At 39.6% G+C, this 23,959-nt stretch overlaps 2 protein-coding genes across 3 annotated transcripts in view; one reads left to right on the top strand and one right to left on the bottom strand.

Annotated features, from left to right (window-relative positions):
• Positions 1-5,686, top strand: part of zmat4a (zinc finger, matrin-type 4a) — a 208,688-nt gene extending 203,002 nt beyond the window's left edge. The window contains exon 7 of the mRNA XM_037975212.1: positions 4,481-5,686. Coding sequence (XP_037831140.1) covers positions 4,481-4,508 — 28 coding nt within the window. The 3' untranslated portion in view covers positions 4,509-5,686. The remainder of the gene's footprint in view (positions 1-4,480) is intronic.
• A 12,135-nt stretch (positions 5,687-17,821) lies between these two features.
• Positions 17,822-23,959, bottom strand: part of fxn (frataxin) — a 10,327-nt gene continuing 4,189 nt past the window's right edge. For both annotated transcript variants that reach the window (XM_037979132.1, XM_017440873.3), the window contains 4 exons: positions 22,798-22,868; positions 22,599-22,719; positions 19,000-19,097; positions 17,822-18,287 (listed from right to left, as the gene is read on the bottom strand). In XM_037979132.1, the coding sequence (XP_037835060.1) occupies positions 18,149-18,287; positions 19,000-19,097; positions 22,599-22,719; positions 22,798-22,868 (429 nt within the window). In that variant the 3' untranslated portion in view covers positions 17,822-18,148. The remainder of the gene's footprint in view (positions 18,288-18,999; positions 19,098-22,598; positions 22,720-22,797; positions 22,869-23,959) is intronic.

Genomic DNA, 23,959 nt, shown 5'->3' with positions numbered 1-23,959 from the left:
TTTCCTTATCTTTTTCTGGGTCACTCATATGGAGATTTAATAAAATGACCAGGAACTGGTCACGAGTCATGACGCTGGTAGGGAATCCTACATGTAAAATGGTTACCCAAAGCTAAAAGCCACTACTCTTCAGCAGTTGCAACACTGCCATGTACAGCATTCCAATGAACTTTTTCATGTCCTCTGGAGTTATTTCAGTCCAGATGAATCTTCTCCCTTTCCCCAGGTTTTTGTCAGCATTTCTATTTGTGTTTTCACAACAAATTAGAAATTAGAAAACAAAAAAATGTGGTGGGTTTCCCATATTGATAGGAGGTTTGAACACCGAGGCTGTGTTTTGGAGTGAATCCTGGGGGTTAAGAGAGTCCATCATCGGGCTCTGCCTCAGTCCTCCATTATGACTGACGTGGTGAGGCTTTTGTCTCTCATGGCATCTACTGCAGCATCCTCGTGGCCTCTGAATGTGCCGTCTGGTTCTCCCAGGTATCCCACTTGAGGGTGGCTGCTCTTCAAAACAAACTGAAAATGGCCATACACTATATAGTACAAATAAGGATGTTTTACTCTGCAGACATATACAAACAAACTGGACTTGGTATACCGTAATAAAAAAAAAGTCAACAAACGTCATATTTTGTAGTGTGCATGAATTACACATACAAAGTAATAATATGCCTATGTAGTCCAGGGTTCGGCAGCTGCATCTGGTTACCAAATTGCATTGTTGTTGCTCTCCTGAAGTGTATATAATGAGTGACAGCAAGTCACTTCCTGTTTTCTCACTTCCTCCAGCCGACTGAGAGACCTGTTTGAAAGGCTTTTGAACTTTCAAACCTTTCAGCACACAATCAGTGGTGGGTTGATTGTGTTCAGTAGTTAGTAAAACTTATTATTTGATCAAATCAATTTTACAGTCATCTCCAAACTCTCCTTTTGCTGACAGTTATTAAGCTGATTCTGTTAGCTCAGCACTATACCAACCACAGCAGGTGCCCACCAGCACCTGGTATATGTAACACATGGTAACATGCATGGGTCTTTCAGCTATTTTGTTAGAATACATAAAACCCAATTATTGTGTAGGAGGAGACAGCATGGAGACACAGGCAGCTCTCCGTAGTTGTGTTGGCTGGGAGGGAGTTAGCCTCGGCCGGGCAGAGTAGGGACATGTTCCCTTTGTTTGCTTGTTACTGGGCACCGCCTGTTGGAGACCGTGGCGGTCTCTTCATGTAAAAGTTTCCAGTCGTGTATACTGTCTCAGTCTGTATTATAAAAGTTTCTGGTAGCAGTCAGGGAGCAAAAATCTGTTCAGGGATGGAAGAGTGGGAGGGGTTCCCCAGGAGCTTTACACTGTATTTTATCTTTAAGTATAAAAAGTCTATGTGGAAAAGACCATCTCAGAACCACATGAGCGAGAGGAGATTTTGTTACGGTTGAGTGAGGCATACCCAATATTCAGACTTATTTTAAAAGTAAAATAAAAACTAATTTATTAACAAAAGGAAAAAAACAAAACAACAGGCTGACGTGGCAGCAAAAACAAAGTAACAAAAACTCATGGAGGGGGTGGGCTAAATGAGAAGCTTCATTTTGTTGATTGAAGCTCTCATTAACCCATCTAACGTTACCCTTCTTCACTAGATGTTGCTCCTTTAACTTCTCGTTTGGGCCTCAGAACCATATCTGATCACTGAGGGCTACAAAGGAGCTGTTTCAAGGGCAACGGTACGAATGAGGTTCCTGTAATACCTACATTATTTCATTGATTGATTGAGCCATTCATTTGTTTATTATAAATTGCACTGATAGGCCACCACCCCAAAAGGGGAACATTTGTAACATCGTATCAGTCCCATAAACCACACACACCAGACAGGGTAGGCTGAGATTTTATTTTAGGGTTTATGTTTATTAAAAGAACATAAAAATTAGCTATTCCAGATAGTGGCTGATGACTGATCTCTTTAAATGGACTTAATATATTTTAAATTTATAATTAAAATAAGATTAAAATGTTTGATTGAGGTAAGGAAAAAATCTGGGTTAAAAAATGAAGCCTGATACCCATCTTCATGCATGGGACAAAAATATCTCTTTTGTGAGCCAGGCAAATACCTTAACAACCACCTGGTGTGAGGAAAGTAAGATTAATGTGAATTTAGATGCGTAAATGGAGCATCTCCTGCAGCTGAAAGCTTGGAACTTCACACTCTCCAGTTTTGAACTGAGAACGCTCCCTGTCTTTCGTCCAGTCCTTTTTTAATTTTTAAAACTTTTTGGATCTGCATCTGAATGTATTCGACAGTGCATTGTTTCTCTGAAGTTTCTACAGTAACAGTTTACTGTGTAGTTTTGCTGTCAGAGGATGGACTCACTTCCTGTGCTTCTATCACCTGAAGGCAGCCTACTGTTCCCACTGAAACCACACTCATTATGTACAACCCTCTCCCCTTTGTACGCTGTCTCTCTCTCACACAGGAGGCCTGTGGATGGATCAGCATCTGTGTTTCTAAGCAGCATGTTTCCAACCTGATAGGGTGCCAGCTTTTACTGATATCCACTCAGGCCTCAGTGGGTGTAGCAGACTTATTGTCCTCAGGGACCCTCTACTGGCCAAAAATTGAAACTGCAGTTAGAAAAATGGCTCAGCAGAAGCAGTGGAAAGGTTTATCTGTTCATAAAGTGGTTACAGTCTGCATTTGTCAAATTTTAAGAAGGATGGCTTTAATACTTTAAATTCTGCATGTTTTTCATGTAACCTGTGCAGAAATGCAAGTCCTGTTCTGTTGTCAGCTGTGAAGGATTTCAGTGATCACTAGTAGAGTTGCTCGCTCCATGATACTTTTTAATTGCTTTGAATCTGCCTGTTTTGAGTATAAAAACTAGAAATGTCAACTCTCTTCTACAAAGCTCAACAGTATGCAATCTAACAATAATAACCTAGTTTTGTAATAATTTAAGCTATAACAGAGTCGGACTATTATTATGAAGTGTATACTATGTATGAGCTTTGTTTTGAAATTAAAAATTAAAACCTTTTCCTGTTTGCCCCTTAAATAAAGGATTCTGTAGTTCTCCTAAATTTAAAAGATAAAATTAGGACAAAATGTCTTAAATTCTACAGGACATAGAATAGTATAGACCTTTATTCATTCCTCAACAGGGAAACTCACAATGTTGCAACAGAAAAAGGTACTTTATACAAGGTAAAAACAAACAAACTAAACTTAAAAATAAAATAAATACACATAATTATTTTTGAGAGAAAATCATGAATCCTATAAGTGTGAGAAACACACTGATGAAAGAAGACAAAAATACATACCCTTTGATGTAGAAACTCTTAAAGAAGTGAAAAGATCATAAAAATAGAAAGAGTTGGCAATAACTTGTTGTGCTCTGAGACTGAACATAGTTATATAATTGTGCTTGGCTTGTCATTAGAGCATTATGAAACCATGAAAGCATAGTTGTAACTTACAAAACAATCAAATGTGTTTTCAACTCACCACCACAGGCTGCAGGTCTGAGTCTCTCTGAGCTAACAGCAGAATGAAGCAGCTTCCTTCCTTTAACTTGGAGCCAGAGTGTCTCCTAACCAGAGCTAGGAGTTCCAGGAGTTTGTTTCATTATTTAAGGCTGAAAGGGTAGCAGGGATACAGCATGACAGGTCATATCTGTAGCAGAAGGCCATCAGCATACAGGACAACCTTCAGTTCTGCAGTGTTTCTAGTTCTGCCAGATATAGACAGAATGAGAGGCTCCATTACAATAGCAAATTAAAGATAGCAGCACTGCCTTGTAGAGCAACATAAGCAAAAATATTCAGAGTTTGTGCCATTTGTTCCTACAGCTGCTTGAGAGGACACATATAATAGTCATGAAGTAAAGCTACTTCCAAGCACCTAGCTAATAAGTTTGCCAGCAGTGTGAAGTTAGCATTTAACGAGCTGATGGGACAATATGAACCACATAATAATGGATCCAAACACTTTTTAAAAGCAACAAGATTAAAGCCTGGTTCAGGGTTTGAGGAAGCATGTCTGTATTAAAAGACTCAATAAACATCTCTAATAGGAATGGAGCCAACTACTTCCAAAAGGTTTTGTAGAATTCAGTTGGGAAGCTTTTAGCACTTTGTAAAGATCTGACTGCAGTCTCAAGCTTTATTGCCATGACAGGGTGGTTCAGTTCCTCTGCCAGATTCTGATCCTGCCACTGAGGAGGAAGAGCAGGTCTGCAGAAACAATCAGATGAGTACAGCCACTTACAAAATGCCACACAAGTTTTATTAACTTTCAATGGGTTTGATGCTACTTTTGCACCAGTTTCAACATAAGGAATCAACTGTGGTGCAGGTATTTGTTGTAGATAATGAGCTTGCAGCTTGTGTACTTGTCTTATCTCATTGCAGTTTGTTGTTTTGCTTGTTGTGTTTCACAGATTAACTTCTCGTCCTCTGTGTGTTCTTCTCCAACAGTCTGAAGAATCAGATTTGCGTCCAGTGAGCGCAGCACAGCGATTAAAACCAACTACCAGATTGATGTCAGACAAGCTGTGGTCAGCTTGGTCCTTTTCTGCCTCGCCCTGCTCCACTGTCCTCATCATACTGTCTTCTCGTGTCCCTGCTGAGTCTGCTCCGGCTGCCTTGACAAAGAGAACAAAGCGCGGTTTGTTTGGGACGTTCAGTTCTCTCACCTATCAGAAAAACAAGGACCAGTTTCAACATGTCCTCCATGTTATAAACTTTAATCATTCATGATCCACTGGAGCTGCTTTTTAGTTTGAACATTAAAGTAATTCTAATACACAGAAGCCTTTTAGGAAATGCATGGACACAGTTTTATCTCACATGAGGTTTAGTATTGTACAGTGGATTTTAAACTGGGATTATGAAAGTTTGTTTGCTTTGATTTAAAGCAGGAGTGGGGGACCTCCGGCCTTTTTATTGGGCCCAATGTGCAATTTCAAACAAATAAAATAACTTCAAATTTTAAGGGAAAAATATCAGCAGTCTCTGGCACTTCTGTGTTAAAATGGACAGGAATGCATATATTCCAGCCAGGATCAGAGTCAGTGAACACAACATTAATGCTTGAGGATCAGCGGGAGAGAGACAGGATGACTGACAGGTGTCAGTCAAGATGACTGCAAAAGAAACAAAAGTGGATGATGAATGTTGCATTTTTAGGGTACTGTATTGTCCGGACTATAGGGCACACTGGATTATAAGGTGCACTGTCAACGAATGATCCATTTTCAAATTTTTGTCATTTATAAGGCGCATCCTCGTGCACCTCCCTATTTTTCTAACTTTGTATGCACCACGTGTGCCGCGCTTCATTCAAAATGAACGATTTCGCTTTTCTAGAGCAGCGGTCCCCAACCTCTTTAGCACCACGGACCGGCTCATTATCAGACAATATTTTCTTGGACCAGCCTTTAAAGGTGTGGTGGATAAATACAACAAAATAAAATGATACGACCAGCATGAAAATGGAGGTATTTTTTAAACATTATTAACGTAAATCCAGCGTGTGCTCACAGATTTGTTAGCTGGTGTTGTGTTATCAACAAGAATAACTCTGTCGCCTCCCTCTGATGTTCTCTGTGTTTAAACATGCCCTTCAAAATAAGAGACACCACAAATATAAAGTGCACAAAGAATACAACTGAATCAGTGGAGCCCTGTGCCTGTTTCTCAGTAATGAGACGGTCCCATCTAGTCTTCCAGAGACGTTTGTTTTTTACTCATGTTGCTGCTTGTGGGTTTGTTTTTAGCGGGAACGGATCACTTGACCTAGATAAGCGTTCTGACACGCATGGAGTGGAGAGAATCCAGTCAGTTTTCAAAATAAATGTCGTTCAGACTCTGAAATACTGTAAGTTAATTATTCTTTCTGTGCGGCCTGGTACCAAATGACCCACGGACCGGTACCGGTCCACGGCCCGGGGACCTTTGCTCTAGCAGAGCTGGTTCTCCTGTATCAGCATCTCTATGATCCCTCTATGAGAGATCACAGAGATAATCAAACGGTTCAAAGCTCACAGAAGAATACAGCACCAACGTAAGCATCAAGTATAAACGCCTCCACCGCTCGCTCAGGTCCGTGCACAGAGCCCTGTGTGACTATAACTGAGCCTTAATGCTGCAAGAGGTGCAGCTTTGTAGTTTACCAAAGTCCTACTAAAACATCACAACTTCTTACATATATAAGGTGCTCCGGATTATAAGGAGCACTGATGTTTTTTGAGGAAAATGAAGGCTTTTAAGTTCACCTTATAGACCAGAGAATACAGTGAATATAGTTCTGCCGAAGTGAAGAGCAAACAAACCCATTTGTTTAGTTTGTGGCAAGGTGCTGGAGGGGAAGAAGAAGTCCATTTGGAACTGCATTACAAGGAGTAGAGATCCTAAACTGGAGGAGCAATAAAGTTATTGAACTATGTCTGAGTTTGGATGCACACCAGTTTGTGAAGAATAGAATCACTGCTGCTGCAGCCTGACCGACTTAATATAACATTCATAATTCCACATTTGACCTGTTCATATTCAAAAGATTTTCTTTCCTGAGTACAAAAACAAATGTAAAGCCAAAAATAATCGTTAATAATATCTACTGTAGATGCCTCATTTTATTTTTGGAGGTGTTATTTTAATCTTGTGTCTTCTGAAAGGCAGCAACTGTTTCAAAAAGCAAACAAAACCACAAACTGAAACCTACAAATGTTTGCAAAAATAATTTAAAAAAACAAAAAAAGCTGATAACAGTGGCTTTATCGGTTTATAATTGGCACATCATATGGGTTTACAAACTGAGTGTGGTCCAAAGATGGCTTTTTGAACTTTAAATGGCCCTTGGGAAAGAAAAGGTCCCCCCCCCTGATTTAAAGAGATATTGTTTGTGTATGACTCAGTGTGATGTAGCTTTTATTGCATCGACTCTATTCCTGGAGTGGACCTGAAACACTTTGAGGCCTAAAATGAGTTGACAGCAATAATGATTCAGGTTGAACTCTTCTTTGGCGTAAAGGTGTCATATTTGAAGAACTATATTAAAATAAGATTTGCTTATTTTGAGAATGAATCAGTCCTGATGATATTTGATGTTTGATGCTTTGAGCCCTGAAATTATCATTTTATGGATGGATCTATAAGGAAGAGAAATCCCAAATATTAGGAACTTTTACAACATGTGGCTCTAATTCAGAAATGTTCATTATTGAACAAAAAAGTGAGTCCATCTTTTTCTCTATATACGGTCAGTTCATCACATTTTGTAAAGATTTTAATGGGGCATTCAAAATAAAGCGCAATAAAAAAATACACTCCAGCGTGACATAAATACCTTTCACAGAAACCTATCTATCTGGGCATTTACAAAGTCATTTGTGATTTAGTGTGGCAGAAACTGTCCACTAATATGAACCCAGATAGTACGATGTCAAACTCAACACATTTTAAAAGGTTTACAAAGATGAAGACATTTTTATTGACCCTGGTGTGCTTACGCCTTATTCTTTATAACGTTTTTCTAATTTCCTATCTTTTAACAGTAATAATACACCAGATTACAGTAGAACCCAAATGTTTACATCCACTGTGTTATTGGACACAGAACCAGACTGAACTTTTCCTGTTTTAGGTCAGTTAGGAGTCACAAAATGATTTCTACTTGCTAAATGTCTGAATAATGACAGAGCTTTTTTTTATAGAATTTATATACTTTCTTCAAAGTCATAGAATTACATACATTAAAGATTAAGTTAGATTACTATGCTTGTGAACAGTTTGGGAAATCCCAGAATCTTTTGATTGTTAAGTGGATGCTTTTTTGTGTGACATCAGGTGAAAATGAAACCAAATTAGCCAAGATTACAGGAAGAGAATTGTCCCCCTTTGATAATGCTATGGGAAACATTAAAACAAGTACTGTACCAACACGGACTGAAAGAAGCCATTACTCGCTAAACAACATAAAAAAGACAGATTCCAGTTTGCAAATACAAACAGGGACAAAGACCTTATTCTTGGAAACATGTACTGTTGTCTGATGAATCTAAAGTTGAATAATAACCATCAATACATTTGGAGGAAAAAGAGGGAAGCCGTTGGAGCTTCCCCCTTTTTGAAGTACGGTGGTGGCAGCATCATGTTGTGGGGTTGTTTTGCTGCAAGAGGGACTGGTGCACTTCACAAAACAGATGGCATCATGAAAAAAGAACATTATGGTGGAAATACTGAAGCAAGACATCTACCATTTTGGACACCAATAAGTCTTCAGATGGACAAAGACCTTAAACATTCTGCAGCATTACTTACAAAGTGGCTTCAGGACAACAAAGTCAAAGTTATGGAGTAAGCACGTTAAAACCCTGTTCTCAATCCCATAAAACATACTGATGCAGAGCTGAAAGAGTGTGTGTGAGCAAGAAGGCCTACGAACCTGACCCACTTCCACCAGTTCTGTCTGGAGGAATGGGACAAAATTACAGAAATAAGTTTGGGAATCCTAACGACCTAAAACAGGAAGGGTTTATTTTGATTTAATGTTTAATGGATCTGTGTCTTTTTATGCAGAGTGTCTAAACTTCAAGTTACAATTTATATTTAGACATAGATAGATAGATAGATAGATAGATAGATAGATAGATAGATAGATAGATAGATAGATAGATAGATACATAGATAGATAGATAGATAGATAGATAGATAGATAGATAGATAGATAGATAGATAGATAGATAGATAGATAGATAGATAGATAGATAGATAGATAGATAGATAGATAGATAGATAGATAGATAGATAGATAGATAGATAGATAGATAGATAGATAGATAGATAGGCATCTGTTTTTATTAATATGATAAAAAAAATTAAAAATTCTCCAATGTTGATGGTCTGAGTGCTCACCAAACTAGTTTTTCTTATTTTCTGTACCCCTGAGCCGCTCTTCTCTATCATCATTGTGTTGTATATGTCAGTAGAACACTCCCATCACAATAGTAACACAACCACACAAAGCCCCAGGCCCCACCCTGACACAACTTTGTTGAAGGCTACTTGGTGAACGACATTAATCTGATACTAGTCTCGCTCATATCTTTCTAAGTTTCCTTAAAGGGTGAGCAGTGTCATATCTTATCATCAATATGTTAAATCTGAAAACTTTGACTGATTTCTGCTTTCCACTATCAAAAAACTGATTTTCTGCATTTAAAATCCAGGATGGATCTTAGGCAAAGTTTCTAGGCAAATAAAAAGATTACTGTAACTAACTGAATTTGCTCAAATTAAATCAGGACAAAGCAGAAAATGAACATTTTAGAATTCTTCATTATGTGTTTTTGTTATAAAACTTTTCCCTTTCATTGCACTTCTGGAATGAGAATTAAAGTTCTGAAAGTGAAGGAGAGAAAACAACTAAAGTCTCAAACCGATACCAACACTGATATCAATAATATTAAGATTTGGATAAATACACACACCTTTACTACCATCATGAAGGTGTCATAGCCCAGGTGTCTCCACATCATGGATACCCTGCCCCCGCTACCACTATGCTCCATCCTGGACCTTAATTTGCCACCACCACCACCTCACCACAGAAGTTTGCATAAAACCACTAATTAATATTCCTAATACAAACCTGAATTCCTACCCAAGATCCTGCAAAGACCGCTCACATTCTTCCTGATTTCACCATCGTAGCAGGGTCATCATCCATTCACCATATCGCCTTTTCTTTTACAAAACACTGACTGGACTTTTACAAACATGAACAAAAAATTAACAAAAACATTATTAAAATATGGAAAATTCAAGCAAATGTTTTAAATCATTGTATAGTTTTTGAAAGTGTCTTAAATTATTTGGAAACGCATTGCCACTGCCTAAAAGGCAGATTAATCAGATAAAGGAGTTCTTGCACAGCTGAACTGCATCCTTCTGTTCGGTCTGTAGAGGCAGCAGACTTTTAGTTCTTCAGCTGAAAGAGATTGGACACCTTCAAAATCTCCTGAGCCTGTAGAGGATTTATAATACTTTAATAATCCCTCAGTCATTCTGTTGAAAAGTGTGAGATGTAAAAAACAAACAGCAGTCAAGAAAAAGACTAAAGATGTAAAGTCCCACTATTGCATCATGTGAGAAGACAGCTGTAAAGTTTGTTGTTTATCTGTTAGAGAACAAGGGTCAGAGGACCAACATCTATGAGGTTAGAACAGTGGTTTACAGGAGACTGACATTAAAATACAGAAGTACACATTTACCTTTTTCAAATAAAACAGTTCACACAAGACACAGGATAGTTACCAAAAGAAATGACTATATTCAGTCACTGCACAATCCTAAAAAGGGTAAAAACCTTTGATGGAGACCTCTCAAAAAAGTTTTTATCTAGAGGTTTGTAAGTCTCTAACCACCCTCTCCCTCCTCTATCCCACCTACAAGTGAAAACATCAAAAACACAGATGGAAGATACACTTTTTTAACCTTTTAGTAGCCGGGGTGCAGTGGTAAGCTACATAGCTTTGAACACTTGTGTCAACCATCAGCCAAAGAGAAGACAATCATGTGTGGTGTGAAGGCTTCTAGGCTTCTTCATCCATTGTCTTTACCCGCTTCTCTGTGCAGGGTTGCAGGGGTGTCTATTTCCAGCAATCACTGGTGGGGTACATCCTGGACAGGTTGCAAGTCCATCACAGGGACAAACACCCACTAACACTTTCAGTCACACCTAGTGACAGTTTCGTTATCACCTACTCTAACATGCATGATTTGGTCTGTAGGAGGAAACCCACCCATGCATGGGGAGAACATGTAAACTCCAAACAGAAAACTCCGAGCTAGGAGGCAAACCATCCTTCTTGTTGTGAGGCGACAGCTCTTACCAGCTTTTGCTACACACAGACTGGCATGAGGTACACCAGTGGTCTCCAACCCTGGTCCTCAGGGCCACCATCCTGCATGTTTTCCTTGTTTCTCTGCTCCAACACACCTGATTCGAATCAACAGGTGATTAACAGGCTTCTGCAGAACATGAAGAGGTGATTTAACGTCTGAATCAGGTGTGTTGGAACAGAGAAACAAGGAAAACATGCAGGATAGTGGCCCTGAGGACCAGGGTTGGACACCCCTGATGTACAGCTTCATGAGCTTTGGCTGCAGGTGGAACACAAGACTGGATGCAGGACTTGGACTTTTTCAGTTCATCTCATTTTCTCAGAAAAAATGAATAAAATCCACTGCTTGTCTTTCAGAGCTGCATGTTGAATGGAAAGGTGTGCTGCTTGGATTCATTTCTGAGAATATCACCACATACCACACTCTGCAGTCTTAGCTTTTCTTCTGTCTCACAATAAATGAATCCAAATGTTAGATAAGCTAAATTAAATTTCTTTACTGTTTCACACGTTTTGTTGCTTACAGTTTCTACAGGCAACTTAATTGGCCACTAGTCTCTGTTCCCGTTTCACTGATGTCTGCTTCTGTCTCCACACAGGCTTTTAAAGTATTTTGCACTGTACTTTTATTTCATTAAGATTGTAATATAGTCTAAAAATACATACTTTTAGGCTATGTCTTATTATTACCTTAGCATAACATCTGTCTCCTTCAGTCACTGTGTGAGAGACGGGGGACACTCTGGACAGGTCGCCAGTCCATCACAGAGACACAGAGACCAACAACCACTCACACCCTTATCTAACTTGTAAACAGAAAACACTAAAATGTTCTTTTCTGTCCCACTAGAGGGAGCTCACATATCACCAGTGGTAGTTCACTTTAAGGCAGTGGTCTCCAATCCTGGTCCTCAGGGCCACCATCCTGCATGTTTTACTTGTTTCTCTGCTCCAACACACCTGATCTGAATCAATGGGTGATTAACAGGCTTCTGCAGAACATGAAGAGGTGATTTAACCTCTGAATCAGGTGTGTTGGAGCAGAGAAACAAGGAAAACATGCAAGAAAGTGGCCCTCGAGGACCAGGATTGCCCACCCCTGCTTTAAGGGGTTCTAGTGTTGAATACATGTTATATATTGTGATAAAGCTCCAAATGATTGGGATGTCATATTGCCCAGCCCTGTTTTCAGCTCATTTTGACTGATAGTTCACCACACTGCATGAAATGTAGGATCAGGCTTCCTGGAGTGGGATAGTTTCTACCCTTATTGCCTAAAAATAGAATCACTTGGGAATAAAAACCTTTCAAAACATGAATTCAGATGAATTTCTACGGTACATTTTTATGGCTTTATTGTGAGATTTCATTTTACTTGAACCAGTTTATCCTCTATCAGCTTGAACTTAGTCGCAGTGAGACTAAAGTGTTTCTCTGGATGTCTTGCTTGATGTCAATAATCCATTTGTAAGCTCTTATCAGCTGAATCTGATAGCACCTCAATGCACTTCTTATCAGACCGATTTGTGACATTATGTTGCTTCCCACTGAATTGTCATACAGCATTCATAATTTGCACAAACTGATCACTGAGCCACAGCTGCTTTACCGCAATGTGCTCTCAGTTTGATGCAAGATTCTCTCAGAGCAGCAGAACCTTTTCCTTTGGTGAGAGCAACAACAGGACGAGGTGCAGTTCTTCCAAGGCTTTAGGGATGATCTCTGACACGAATCCCACACTGGAGACTTCCTTTGGTGTGCATACTTGTCAGTGGTCAGTGCTCCAAGTTTAAAGCTTATTTTGGTCTCAGGGAGGTCTAACGGGCTGCTGCTGACGGGTTAGACTGAAGCCCAGCTACACTGCTCTGGATACTGCTTTAACTTAGATATTCTCTGTTTGTTTGTTTTAACAAAACCCTGAAATACCCATGCTGCACCACTGGTTGGTTCACATCAAAATCTGCCCCCTCTCCCCAATACTATTTATAGTTTTCTCTCACTTAATATTAATTTCAACACACAATCAACATTTATTGGCAGGATGAACAGAAAAAATGGTAAAAATAGCTTTGTTGTTTTGGTTTCTGGAACACAAACTGATAATGGACATGTATGAAATAAGTTTGTACATCACTGTTTGTGGATACATAAACTCACCATAAAGAATCTCCGCTTTTTTGCAAAATTTATTTTAAAAACCTTCCTGTTTTTTGGTCAAAAACTCAGTGTGGACTGGAAGAACAGTGTTGATGCCAACATTTTAAACAAAGATGTGCAGTGTGCAGCTCTTGAAGGGCTGTATGAATTGTGAATTACTCTCAGCTATTACCACACTAAATCTGAGCAAAATATCTGTAAAATTGTGAGAGTTGTATTCATTTTTGTGGCCATTCTTAGAGTCAATTGGCTGCACTGACTTCAAACCCTAATCAACTGTATCTGTACAACCAAAGATCACTTTTCCATCCTCTGGTTCATGAGATATTATGCTAACAGACAGACAAATGGCCTTCCAGTAAATATGTGGAGTAGTGTGGACTGGGCCTGGGTCCTGTCCCTTATAGAACTAGGTGTTCTCAGTGGGAATATTTTTAAAGGACGTATAAAAATACAGATTCTCTGAAGCTTATGTAGCACTTTTCTATCTTGGATGTTAAATCAAAGATGCTATTTTAAAGTGAATATTGTCTAAATGAGGTCTATGAGGAAGATTATCAAACATATGCCTGTTGTGGCTCAAACTGGGATGTAACTGTTGTTTCTAATAGAAGTGATTACATTCACTGTTATTTTTAATGCTGTCTGCTGAAGACTTGTGTGATTTGTTTTAGTTTACAGAGGGTTTTTTATTGGTTTTTCATGTAGAATTTGGAGATTTGTAGAAAGAGAACTCATCATCGAACCTGAAGTAAAACCTGAAAGAAAGCTGCTGCTTGATGTAAGAAGTGAAAAAGGAATTTCAACGACTAATGATCTGCAGACATGTTCCTTTTATTACAGATCAAATGTGCATGTATGATTTGTGATTCTATGAACTGCTTTGCTCATTTTGAGTGAAAAATCTCTTTCTAGACGTTGCTTTGATCAGCTATTTCCCTTCATCACATGATCCCTCCTCCTCCTCAGCACAGCCTTTCCCTTTGTGCTCTGGTTTGTCTTCTGTTGTGTCTAATTACACAATAAATACACTTGAAACAACACACATATTTAGTTCTTTTTTATTACCTATAATATTCTTTATTTTGTTCTTTACAAAAAAAATAACCAGAGAAATAGCATTCTCTGGTGAATGCTGGGTGCTGCATGACTTGACTGGAATTGATTGAAGAAGTCAAAAGTGAGTTGAGTAGATGAAACTATCTCTGTCTACAGAGGTGGAAAGTAGCACATTACATTACTCACATTATGGAATTGAGTATGAGTATGAGTTTTGTGTGCTTTGAACTATTTTAAGTAACTGTTATCTGTACTTTGACTTGAGTAGGTTTTTTTCCTTTACTGGGGAAAAGATGTGAGCATAAACATGTAAACTGTGGGATGGTCTGCACTGAAATAATTTCAGTCTCTCTAAGCGTTTTAAATATCTTATATAAAATTATGCAGCTTTTTATTTAATTTAAGAGCTTTAGAGAAAATAAATTGACTCTCTGCAGGAGAGATGCCCTCCTGCTGTAAGAAAGTAACACAGTCACTTTTACTCTAAGTAAATATTTATGACTTATTTTGAACTTTTACTTGAGTAGATTTTTATATAAGTAACTTTACTTGTACTTGAGTAAAATTTCAACAGAGTAACTGTACTTTTAATTGAGCAGATTAAGTTGTTTACAGAGGCTCCACAGATGGAACATCAGGGTACCCATCATTCTGCATTACTTCTTTTTGCACTCAAAGATGAGTCAGACAGAGAACAAATCTATCTTTTATGTTGTGAAATGTTTTAAAATGTGTTGAAAATGAATCTATGAAACGTATGTGTCCACTTATCTAATGAGAAAATAAATAGTTTTAACAAAGTTTGTTCGAAGGGAGATGTTCTGTGATCATGGGAACACAACTCTGAACTGGGTAATCTAATCACAATATTGATTAAAACGTTTAATCCATATTTTTATTCTACAGTATTTGATTGAAGAACAAGAAAGATAACTTCATCTGTGGAGATACTCTGAATCTGTCAGAACGAGGCTGGCTGACGTCTTGTCACGTTTCATAAAAACCAAAGGAAGAGGGACCTTCCTGTCTTTATGATCTTTGCTGTTGTCCTGGTCCCTGCTCCTTTCGTTTCCTGTTATTTTGTTTTATCTCAAAGACAAGACAAAAAAAATCTAGAATCTAGACAAATTGTACAATTTAGTAGGTTTTGTCTAGATGTTTCTTGCCTTGTAAAGTCCAGCAGTAGAAAAGTTAACTTGAAATGTTTGCAACTTTAAAAATTCCAGTTTACAAAATTGTTAAAGAAAAGTCCAGGTAAAGGATCACTATTAGGTGCTCATGTTTACAAAACCAACTCCTGTCATGAGCTGAAAGTTCCTCAAAGCCATCACCACAGCCTCGAGCTGAAAGTTCCTCAAAGCCATCACCACAGCCTCAGGTGACCTTGGACAAACATGGACCCACTGTCCATCAGAGGACTTTGGGCCCATGGTTCCCTCATCCAAAGTTTTGAGTTTCCAGTTCCTGAGTCTCCCAAGTCTCCAGAGACTCCATGCCTCCAGCCTTGAATAGCTCCTCATCTTCATTCCTTGAGAGCTTTCAGGCAATGGCCTTGCCCACACCTGCCTCCAGGTCTGACAGAGTCCAGGACACCACCTGGACAGTTCTCAGGCCATCCATCTGAACTCTTTTACTAGTCTGGATGCACCATGGGCCTTCTACCTGAACTTTTTATATTAGGCTGTTTTGCCCCAAGTCATGGTACCCTGACAGATTTTTGATGCCTAAATTCTGGTGTTTTGTTTCTGTCCTTCCCCCCAAGATGTCAGGAGTGGGTTACTGTCAAGATCTATGGGTTTCAGTGTTCATTTTTTAATCTTTATCTCCTGTGATGATTATTTTCTGTATTTTCTTTGTGTTCACTTTGTTTCCCTGTGTGCCCAGCCATTATTCAGTACTTTCCCTCAGTCCTGCATCCCCCACATAAACCTGTTTTCATTAAGCCAGCTGTTTCTTCACCTCATCAGCCACTGCCTATTTAGCTCTCTAACATTCCTCATCTGCAGTCTGTCATTGTGGTTCCATACCCCGCCCATTTGCCCCCATCTTTTTTGTGCCATGTCATTTTTGCTGCCACATCAGCCTTTTCATTTTGTATTATGTTGTTATTAAATCATCATCTTCCAAGTCCTTGTGACAGTCTGCAATCCTGGGTCTGTGCTTAACTTCAAATCATGACAGTCTCACTATATTTTATGCACATTCATTGTTATGTGTCAATGTATTTTGCATGTGTGATGCTGCAGTCCTCAGAACCAATACACCAACAGGTCAAATCAGAAGTCATGGATGACATCAGAGAGGTTAAGAGTCAGGGATGCAACCTTCAGATCAGGACACGAAGCAGTCCTCAGGTCTGAACTGAGCCATCAACAATGATGAGCTGGCATACTCAGAAAAAAACAGAACAAATTCTGTGATTCCAGAAGCCCAAAGTTCGTGTGACAGGAGATTCAGACCATAACATTACATTACAAGTGATGGTCACTGATGCCTCGAGCTGCTAAGTTACTGTGTTTCCCAGGTTAAAGGTCCAAATCCTCACACTGAATCAGGACTCACGAGTCCGAGATCTTGCATATCTTCTGGCAAACTGCTGCTAAGACTGCGAGTTAGTGGAATCACAGAAAAAACTGCTGAATCCCCATAAATGCTGCTGACTCAGATGAGTTGGGTCACTAATTTGAGTTAAAGACTCACTCGAAAAACCGCAGGTGTCATGGAAAGGAACCAGGAAGGACAGAGGGTGGTGAATTTTGCCAAGAGGATGGAAATGGCTACAGTACAGTCAACACCTGTTTCCTAAAGAGGCAAGAAAACAGGGTGACCTATAAGAGTGGAGGCAGGAGGACACAGGTAGACTACATCCTGTGTAGGAGAGGTAACCTGAGGGAGATTAAGGACTGCAAGGTTGTGGCAGGGAGAGTGTGGCCAGACAGCATCAGATGGTGGAGTGTAGGATGAGTGTTGTGGTGAAGAAGAGGGGAAGAGTAGAGGCAGAGAAGAGGACCAAATAGTGTAAGTTGAAGAAGGAAGAACGTGTGAGGAGTTCAGAGAGGAGCTGTTAAAGGCTCTGGGTGGTAAGAAGGAGCTTCCAGATGACTGGGCTGCTACAGCAAGAGACAGGTAGGAAGAATTCATTCTTAATTTTTTTGTTTGAATGGCCAAACTCAGCATACAATCATAAGAGCACAGTTGATATTCAGACCTTTCATTTATAAACAGACCCCAAACCACACATTTAATTTAAAAATCTAAACAAATTTATTAGAACTTCAGAGGACCTTTGGACATTGATGAACTTTTCTTCAGCAGTTTCCTGATGATCAAACAGGAAGGCAGAGTCTGTCCCGTCAACCCCTTTTTTTCTTTCACCTCATGATTATTACTATTGATTCAGTATTTTCATTCATTTTTTAACTAATTAAATATTACAGAGAGAATCTGTCTACACAAATTCTCCCATCAGAACAAAATCCTGTCCAACTGGGTGGCGTTTCCTTGTTTAGATCAATTAATAGATTAAATGTCTGAGGTTTTTTAATGTAATGACACCCCTGAGGCTGTAGACAACAATCAGCAGCCACTGTTGTGATTCTAACTCAAGTTTACTTCAAAATGTGAACAAGTACCCCTCAGAGTCAGAGGTTCTGGACATCAACATGCTCCGTCACCAATGAACATGATAAATTCTGGATTCTACAGGTATTTATTTGTTTATTTCCTCAGTTAAAAGCAGACAAACTGACAGGACAGGGTTCGACAACAAACACACATATGGATCCTGAAGATAACACAGTGAGGAAAATGTTCTCACCAACACAAATGGAATAATTGTAACAGCAGTTATTCACCAAACCCAGTTCCTACGTGTTGAATGATCAGGAGCAGTGTAAAACATGACCAAAGCAAGAACTGGAGACAATCCATCAGGAAACCTTCAGAAGGCTCCTGTAATATCAATCCAGCTGCTTCAGGTTCCACGGGAGTTGTCCTGAGACTCTGGCAGAGAAAAGTCAGTCCTTCAGGAGTGGGGTAAGTTATTCAAGTCAATGTTTTCATTGAAAATGGTGGAAAACTCTGTAGAAAGCAGTTGGTGCAGACTGACACCATCATGAGCATACACCCATCGTTCACCCGTCCAGTCATAGCGTTTCGGTCCACTGCAAACACAAGAGAAGGAGGAGAGAATCGATCATCTAAAACCTTTACAATCAAAAGAACCACTTCTACTCTTTCTTTCTCACTACATAAAACCTGTCCAGAGCTGGAAAATGTATTAGAACTGGTGGCCCAAGACTACATCCAGTTCCCTGGACGTGTAGAACTCAAGTGTTATATAAATGCTGCATATACAAAAAGGTTTGGGTGTTGTTGTGTAAATAAAAACAGAATGCAATGAACAAATCTTATAAACCTAATAATTTACTCACAATAAAACATAGTAAATATAACTTGTAAGCATGATAAATGATGTGAAACTCTAATCCTGCCAATATGAATGTTCATATGAATCAAAGTGATGATTGTTAGAACATTCAGATGGTAAATGGACTCATAAAGCACCTTTCCAGCCAACCAGGCCACTCAAAGTGCTTCACAACACACCCTGTGCCCACATTTAGCCATCCACACACACTCATACAGCACTAAATCTACTACTACTACTACTAAATCTCTAATTAGGGCTTTAGATTTCATTCATCAATGGGACACACATTGGAGGCCATGAGGTGTTCAGTGTCTTGTCTTGAGTAAAGTAAACGAACTGAAGGCACCATAGATCCCACTGATTACTGACAGTTGTGATAAAAATAACACTGTGATGTTTGACACTTTAAAAAGTCTTTCTGATCCTTTTATTTACCATCTCACCTGGTGGGGGAAGACAGCCAGATCTGTCTGTTGGGCATCTGTTTGTTTATGACAAAAGTGCCATAAGCCCCGCCTACTTTCACAGTCAACACGCCACTCTGTGAACAGAACAAAGAACACAGACATTTATAGAGAGATTATTTCAACAACAAACCTAAAAAAAACTAAAGTAAGCTAATAAAGCTGTACAAACCCAACAGAGCCAGCTCATTACCACATCCAGCAAATCAACCAATCAGAAATAACTGGGTAATATCTATGGATGCAGGCCCCGCCCCCCAGCTTACAGAAACACACCCACTCCACTCTGTGACTACATCCTGTACCGTCTCAGAGGTGGATCAGGTCCTCAAATGGACTTCCATACTGATGATCTAAATTACAAATGACTCCAAGTGTTTAAAGAATCAAAACCTCCAGCAGTCTGGACTGAACAAAACCAAGAACAGTTCAGCTGACACTCATATTTAAAACAAATACACAAATTTCAACTTTCTTAAATCAGCCTATCAGATCTGACACGGAAGAAATGCTAATTATTACAACAAAAAAATGCTAAATGACTTTCTGCATGTAAGCCTCTCATCAGAATGAACATTCAGACCAGTATTTAAAATCATTTTTGTGTCAAAAAAGTAACAAGATCCCACTGCAATGCTTTGAGCAACTCCCCTTCTTCATACTATTAAGCTCTAAATCAGGGGACACACCTGATTCCGTGGTTAAATTACCTCTTCATTTTGTTTTCCTTATTGTTACACTATTCTGTCGTTTTATTACAGAGCCTTGTTTTATTATTGCAGAAGCCTGTTAATCACCCATTGATTCAAATCAGGTGTGTTGGAGCAGAGAAACAAGTAAAACATGCAGGATGGTGGCCCAGAGGACCAGGGTTGGACACCCCTGCTCTAAATAGTGGCCATCTATAAATAACCATAATTCATTCATGGGACAAACACCTGTTTGAAAATACATACACCGGTATTTAAATGTAATGTGAAATATTAAAAATACACACAAATGTCAATAACATTATAAATAAGCACAAACATCACCAGATATTAAATATATACAAAAACTGTACAACACAAAATAATGTGTCTCATAATCAGTAACCTATCGAAAGGACCGGGTTATAAATAACCATCATAAACCCAAATTTTATTCACAATAGAACTCAGTCAACATATCAAATGTTTAAAATAAGAAACTGTACCATTTTTTGGAAAAATATAAAGGTTGTTTTGAATTTCATGGCAGCAACACATCTCAAGAGTTGGGGCAGGTCCATGTTTCCTCTGTGAAGCATCCCCTCTTCTTCTACATCCAGGAAGTGAGGAGAGCAGCAGCTGGAGGTTCTGGTGTAGGAATCTAGCTGTTCAACAGTCCTGAATGTTTTGTTTGATAATGTGACAGATGTTTTCAGCTGGTGAGAAGTCTGGACTGCAGGCAGGCCAGTTCAACACCTGGACTCTTCTACTGTGAAGCCTTGCTGCTGTAATGGATGCAGTATGTGGTTTAACATTGTCTTGCTGAAATAAGCAAGGCCTTCCTGAAAAAGACATTGTTTGGATGGGAGTATATGTTGTTCTAAAACCTGTATACTGCATATATACAGTTCTGCACCGATGGTGCCTTTTCAGATGTGTTAGATTTAGAGTTATGTAGCGAGTCATCATCACCTGGTGTGGTGGTGCGTAGTTTGTGTGCAGTAAGTTTGACACAGACCTGGACTTGCTTTTGACACTTTTTTTGTAATTTGCCCTTATGACAGGTATAAAAGCATGAAACATTCAAGGGGTGAATACTTTTTATAGGCACTGTACCCCGTAAGTGTTACCCATGGACCAATAACTGCAGAATCGAACATGTGGACTCGTGTTTGGAGTCAGCAGCACTACGGGACGTGGGGTCTGTCTGTGGTTCACACCAGGATGGTGGTGGCATGAGACAGCGTGGCACTCAGGAGATGGCTCAAATGAGCAAAGGAAAACTCTGGTGGATCAGGTGCAAGAGAGGAATCTGCCTTGTGTCACTGACAGCAGCAAAGGAGTTTTGATTTAGTGACTAGGCTCTGGAGGCAGAAAAAAAAAAAACAACGCACCTTTCAGGAATCCAGTCCAGGTTTGAAAAAATAAAATAAAATAAATACTTTTGATGAGTCCTTTGATATAGTGGGTAATGAAAAAAGCAGCCTCTGGAGTTGTGCACTGGTGGATGCAACCTCTGCAGCTGAGGTAGTCGAGGAGCTGCGGGTCTGCTGGTCCTGCTTTGAGTCCATCATTCTGTCTGGAGAGTTGAGTAAGGATCCAAGAATGCAGACTGAACAAGGACTGGTTAGCACATTCATAAAAGGGCTGACAGGGCAGCAAACCAAAAACACAGAGAACTAAGGGGCTGTTTACACTACTCTGCAGTTCGTCTACAAGACACCAGTGCTTGTTTCCTCTGAAACCGAAGCTTTTTGAACCCAGGTCTCAGAGTGGAGATTTTCAGACTCTCCTATTTGCATTTTAAAGGAAGCAGCAAGTGTGAAATCACACATGTGCACCACAGACAGCTGTTCTACACATGCACGAGTACATGAACAATAACAGCTGATAGCAGAGAGCTCTTCATGTTACTGACCCCTTTCAACATGTAGCAGCAACCTTACCTCACTGTCTGTCCAAATAACCATCCATGCAGTCACCATTTTGGATGTAACCGTTTACAAGCTCCAGACTTCATGGCTTCTTCTTGAAAGTCTGGTGTCAGTGTTGCCAGATATATGATAATAACCCTTTTTACAAGATAGTTTTAGGGTCAAGTCCTCCTCCTTTCCTGTGCACATGTCCACCAATAACAACACACAACTAATCTTACATCCTCCCCCCTCTGAGAAAACACGCCTCACTCAGCACATACCATAGTTTGGGTCAAAATACAATCATTTTAAAGCAACAGTAAGATAGTTTGTCATTTCCTATCTGGCAACCCTGCCTGGTATGGAAACTACAGCAGATTCAGTGAGTACAGTGATTTCCCTGTAGGCTTGTTTTTTTCTTCTTGATTCCTGTCAATTAACACTAAAAAAAACACGTTTGCAGAGATGGTTCCACTGTAAACAGGAGCTAAGCTACAAGGAGCACGCAGGGAACAGGGAACAAACAAACAGGATGACGGACTGATGAGTGTATAAGTAGGAAAACCATTAGAAACAGAATAAAACAAAACCAACCAACAACAGACACAAAAAACAAGGATCATTATTAAGATCCATTGTCTCAGAGGTGGTGATTTAAACTCTTTACTCCTCAAACCTGAACTGTTTTGGATCGATACACATAATGGTTCAGCTCCTCTGATCTTAGACCTTTTCAGCTCTTTATAGTAATGTGGTATGTTGTTTCCTGTGTTCTGTTTAATTCGTATTTATGATGATAATTTATAACCCAATTCTTGAATAGGTCATTGATTGATCTGATGTGTGGAGCCACTCATTGTTCTTTATGAAGACCGATCCCAATATATGACACATTTTCCAGTCAACTCAGTGAAGACTCCATCACAGCAGAGAGGTTCCTACATGGCATCAGACAGCAGATATAAGCACTTACAGAGAAGACCACATCATAGTCTGCTCCAGTGAAATCTTCATCTGCCAGGTCTTCAAAGTGCTCCGCCAGAGCGTCTAGAGTCTCATCTGCCAGCTTCTCGTATGCCGCCTCTGTCAGCTCCCTATCAGACAAGAACACAGACTTACTGAAGAGCTGATCCATTCAGCACTCACCGTGATGCTCAGGAACAGGAAGGTACCTGATCTGAACCTGGCTGGTGTTCCTCAGTCTGCCTGAAGTCAGATGAAGGTCTCTGCTCTTCCAGCCAGGCTAAACAGAAAACATTAGGGTCGGTTATTTAAAAGTGAGCTGGCTTGGGTTTCTCAGTGTGCAGAGTTTATCTGCAACATTTCTCCAGATGCTAGGACTTTAGTTCATTTCTTTGTGATGACAGAACCTGACTGTACAGAGACTAATCCAAACCAGCGCCCTGCTGCTGATGCAAGTGTCCTCCCTGTGAAAGGCTCATGGCTCAGTCTGATACCAAAACTGAGCCATGAGCCATGAGTGGGAGGATTCAAATCTGTGTCTGCTTAGGTGTCAGAGAAAATGAGTTAAAGATGGTCGGTAAATGTTTTGAGGGGGACAGAGGTCTGGCAGACCTGCTGCAGCAGCTTCAGTTCTGTCAGAGGAACCAAGAACCCAAGTCCTGCTTCAGTTCTCTGTAGCCCTGCATCTCCTGAGGCTGACAGGACAACGTCTGATTTCCTGATTAACTGCATTAGACTTCACTTCAGAAGTTGTGTTTCATATATATCATGTTATTATTCACCGCAGTGAAGTTAGTTTCAAGTTGGATATTCGATATTCGAGCTCCGCGGAGTTAGCGGCGTCCAGCTCAAGGCTGCCCCGAAACAGGAGCGCTAATGTCGGCCAGCCGTTCTCTGCCGGCCCCTCCTCTCACGCGAGGTGGTTCACTTAGGGACCGTCAATAAATTTTCCTTACCCCTCGCTCCTGAAAAACAAATATTAATATATTTTTTGTTGTTTCACCAACTGGTACAAAACCTTTGGTAAATCATGCTTCAAAATTATATAAATGAGGCACAATCTATTTTATCCCATTTGAACCCTTTTTTATATTTTTTAGATGTTTTCATTGTCAAAATTGATCATTTTTCTACAATGGCTTCCAGGTCATGTGACCCACCAACTCAAAATCAGTCTGAAACTGTTCTACTACTCTAAACAGATGTAGCACAGTCCATTTTGTAACATTATAACTTTTTCTTTTTTTTTTATATTTTATTTTGGTGAAAATTTATCATTATTCTGCAATGGCTTCCAGGTCATGTGACCTACTGACTCAAAATCAGTCTGAAACTGTTCTTCTACTCTAAACAGATGAAGCACAGTCCATT

The sequence above is a fragment of the Kryptolebias marmoratus genome, linkage group LG1, assembly GCF_001649575.2.
Source record: "Kryptolebias marmoratus isolate JLee-2015 linkage group LG1, ASM164957v2, whole genome shotgun sequence".
Lineage (NCBI taxonomy): Eukaryota > Metazoa > Chordata > Actinopteri > Cyprinodontiformes > Rivulidae > Kryptolebias > Kryptolebias marmoratus.
This window is presented reverse-complemented; position numbering and strand designations above follow the sequence as displayed.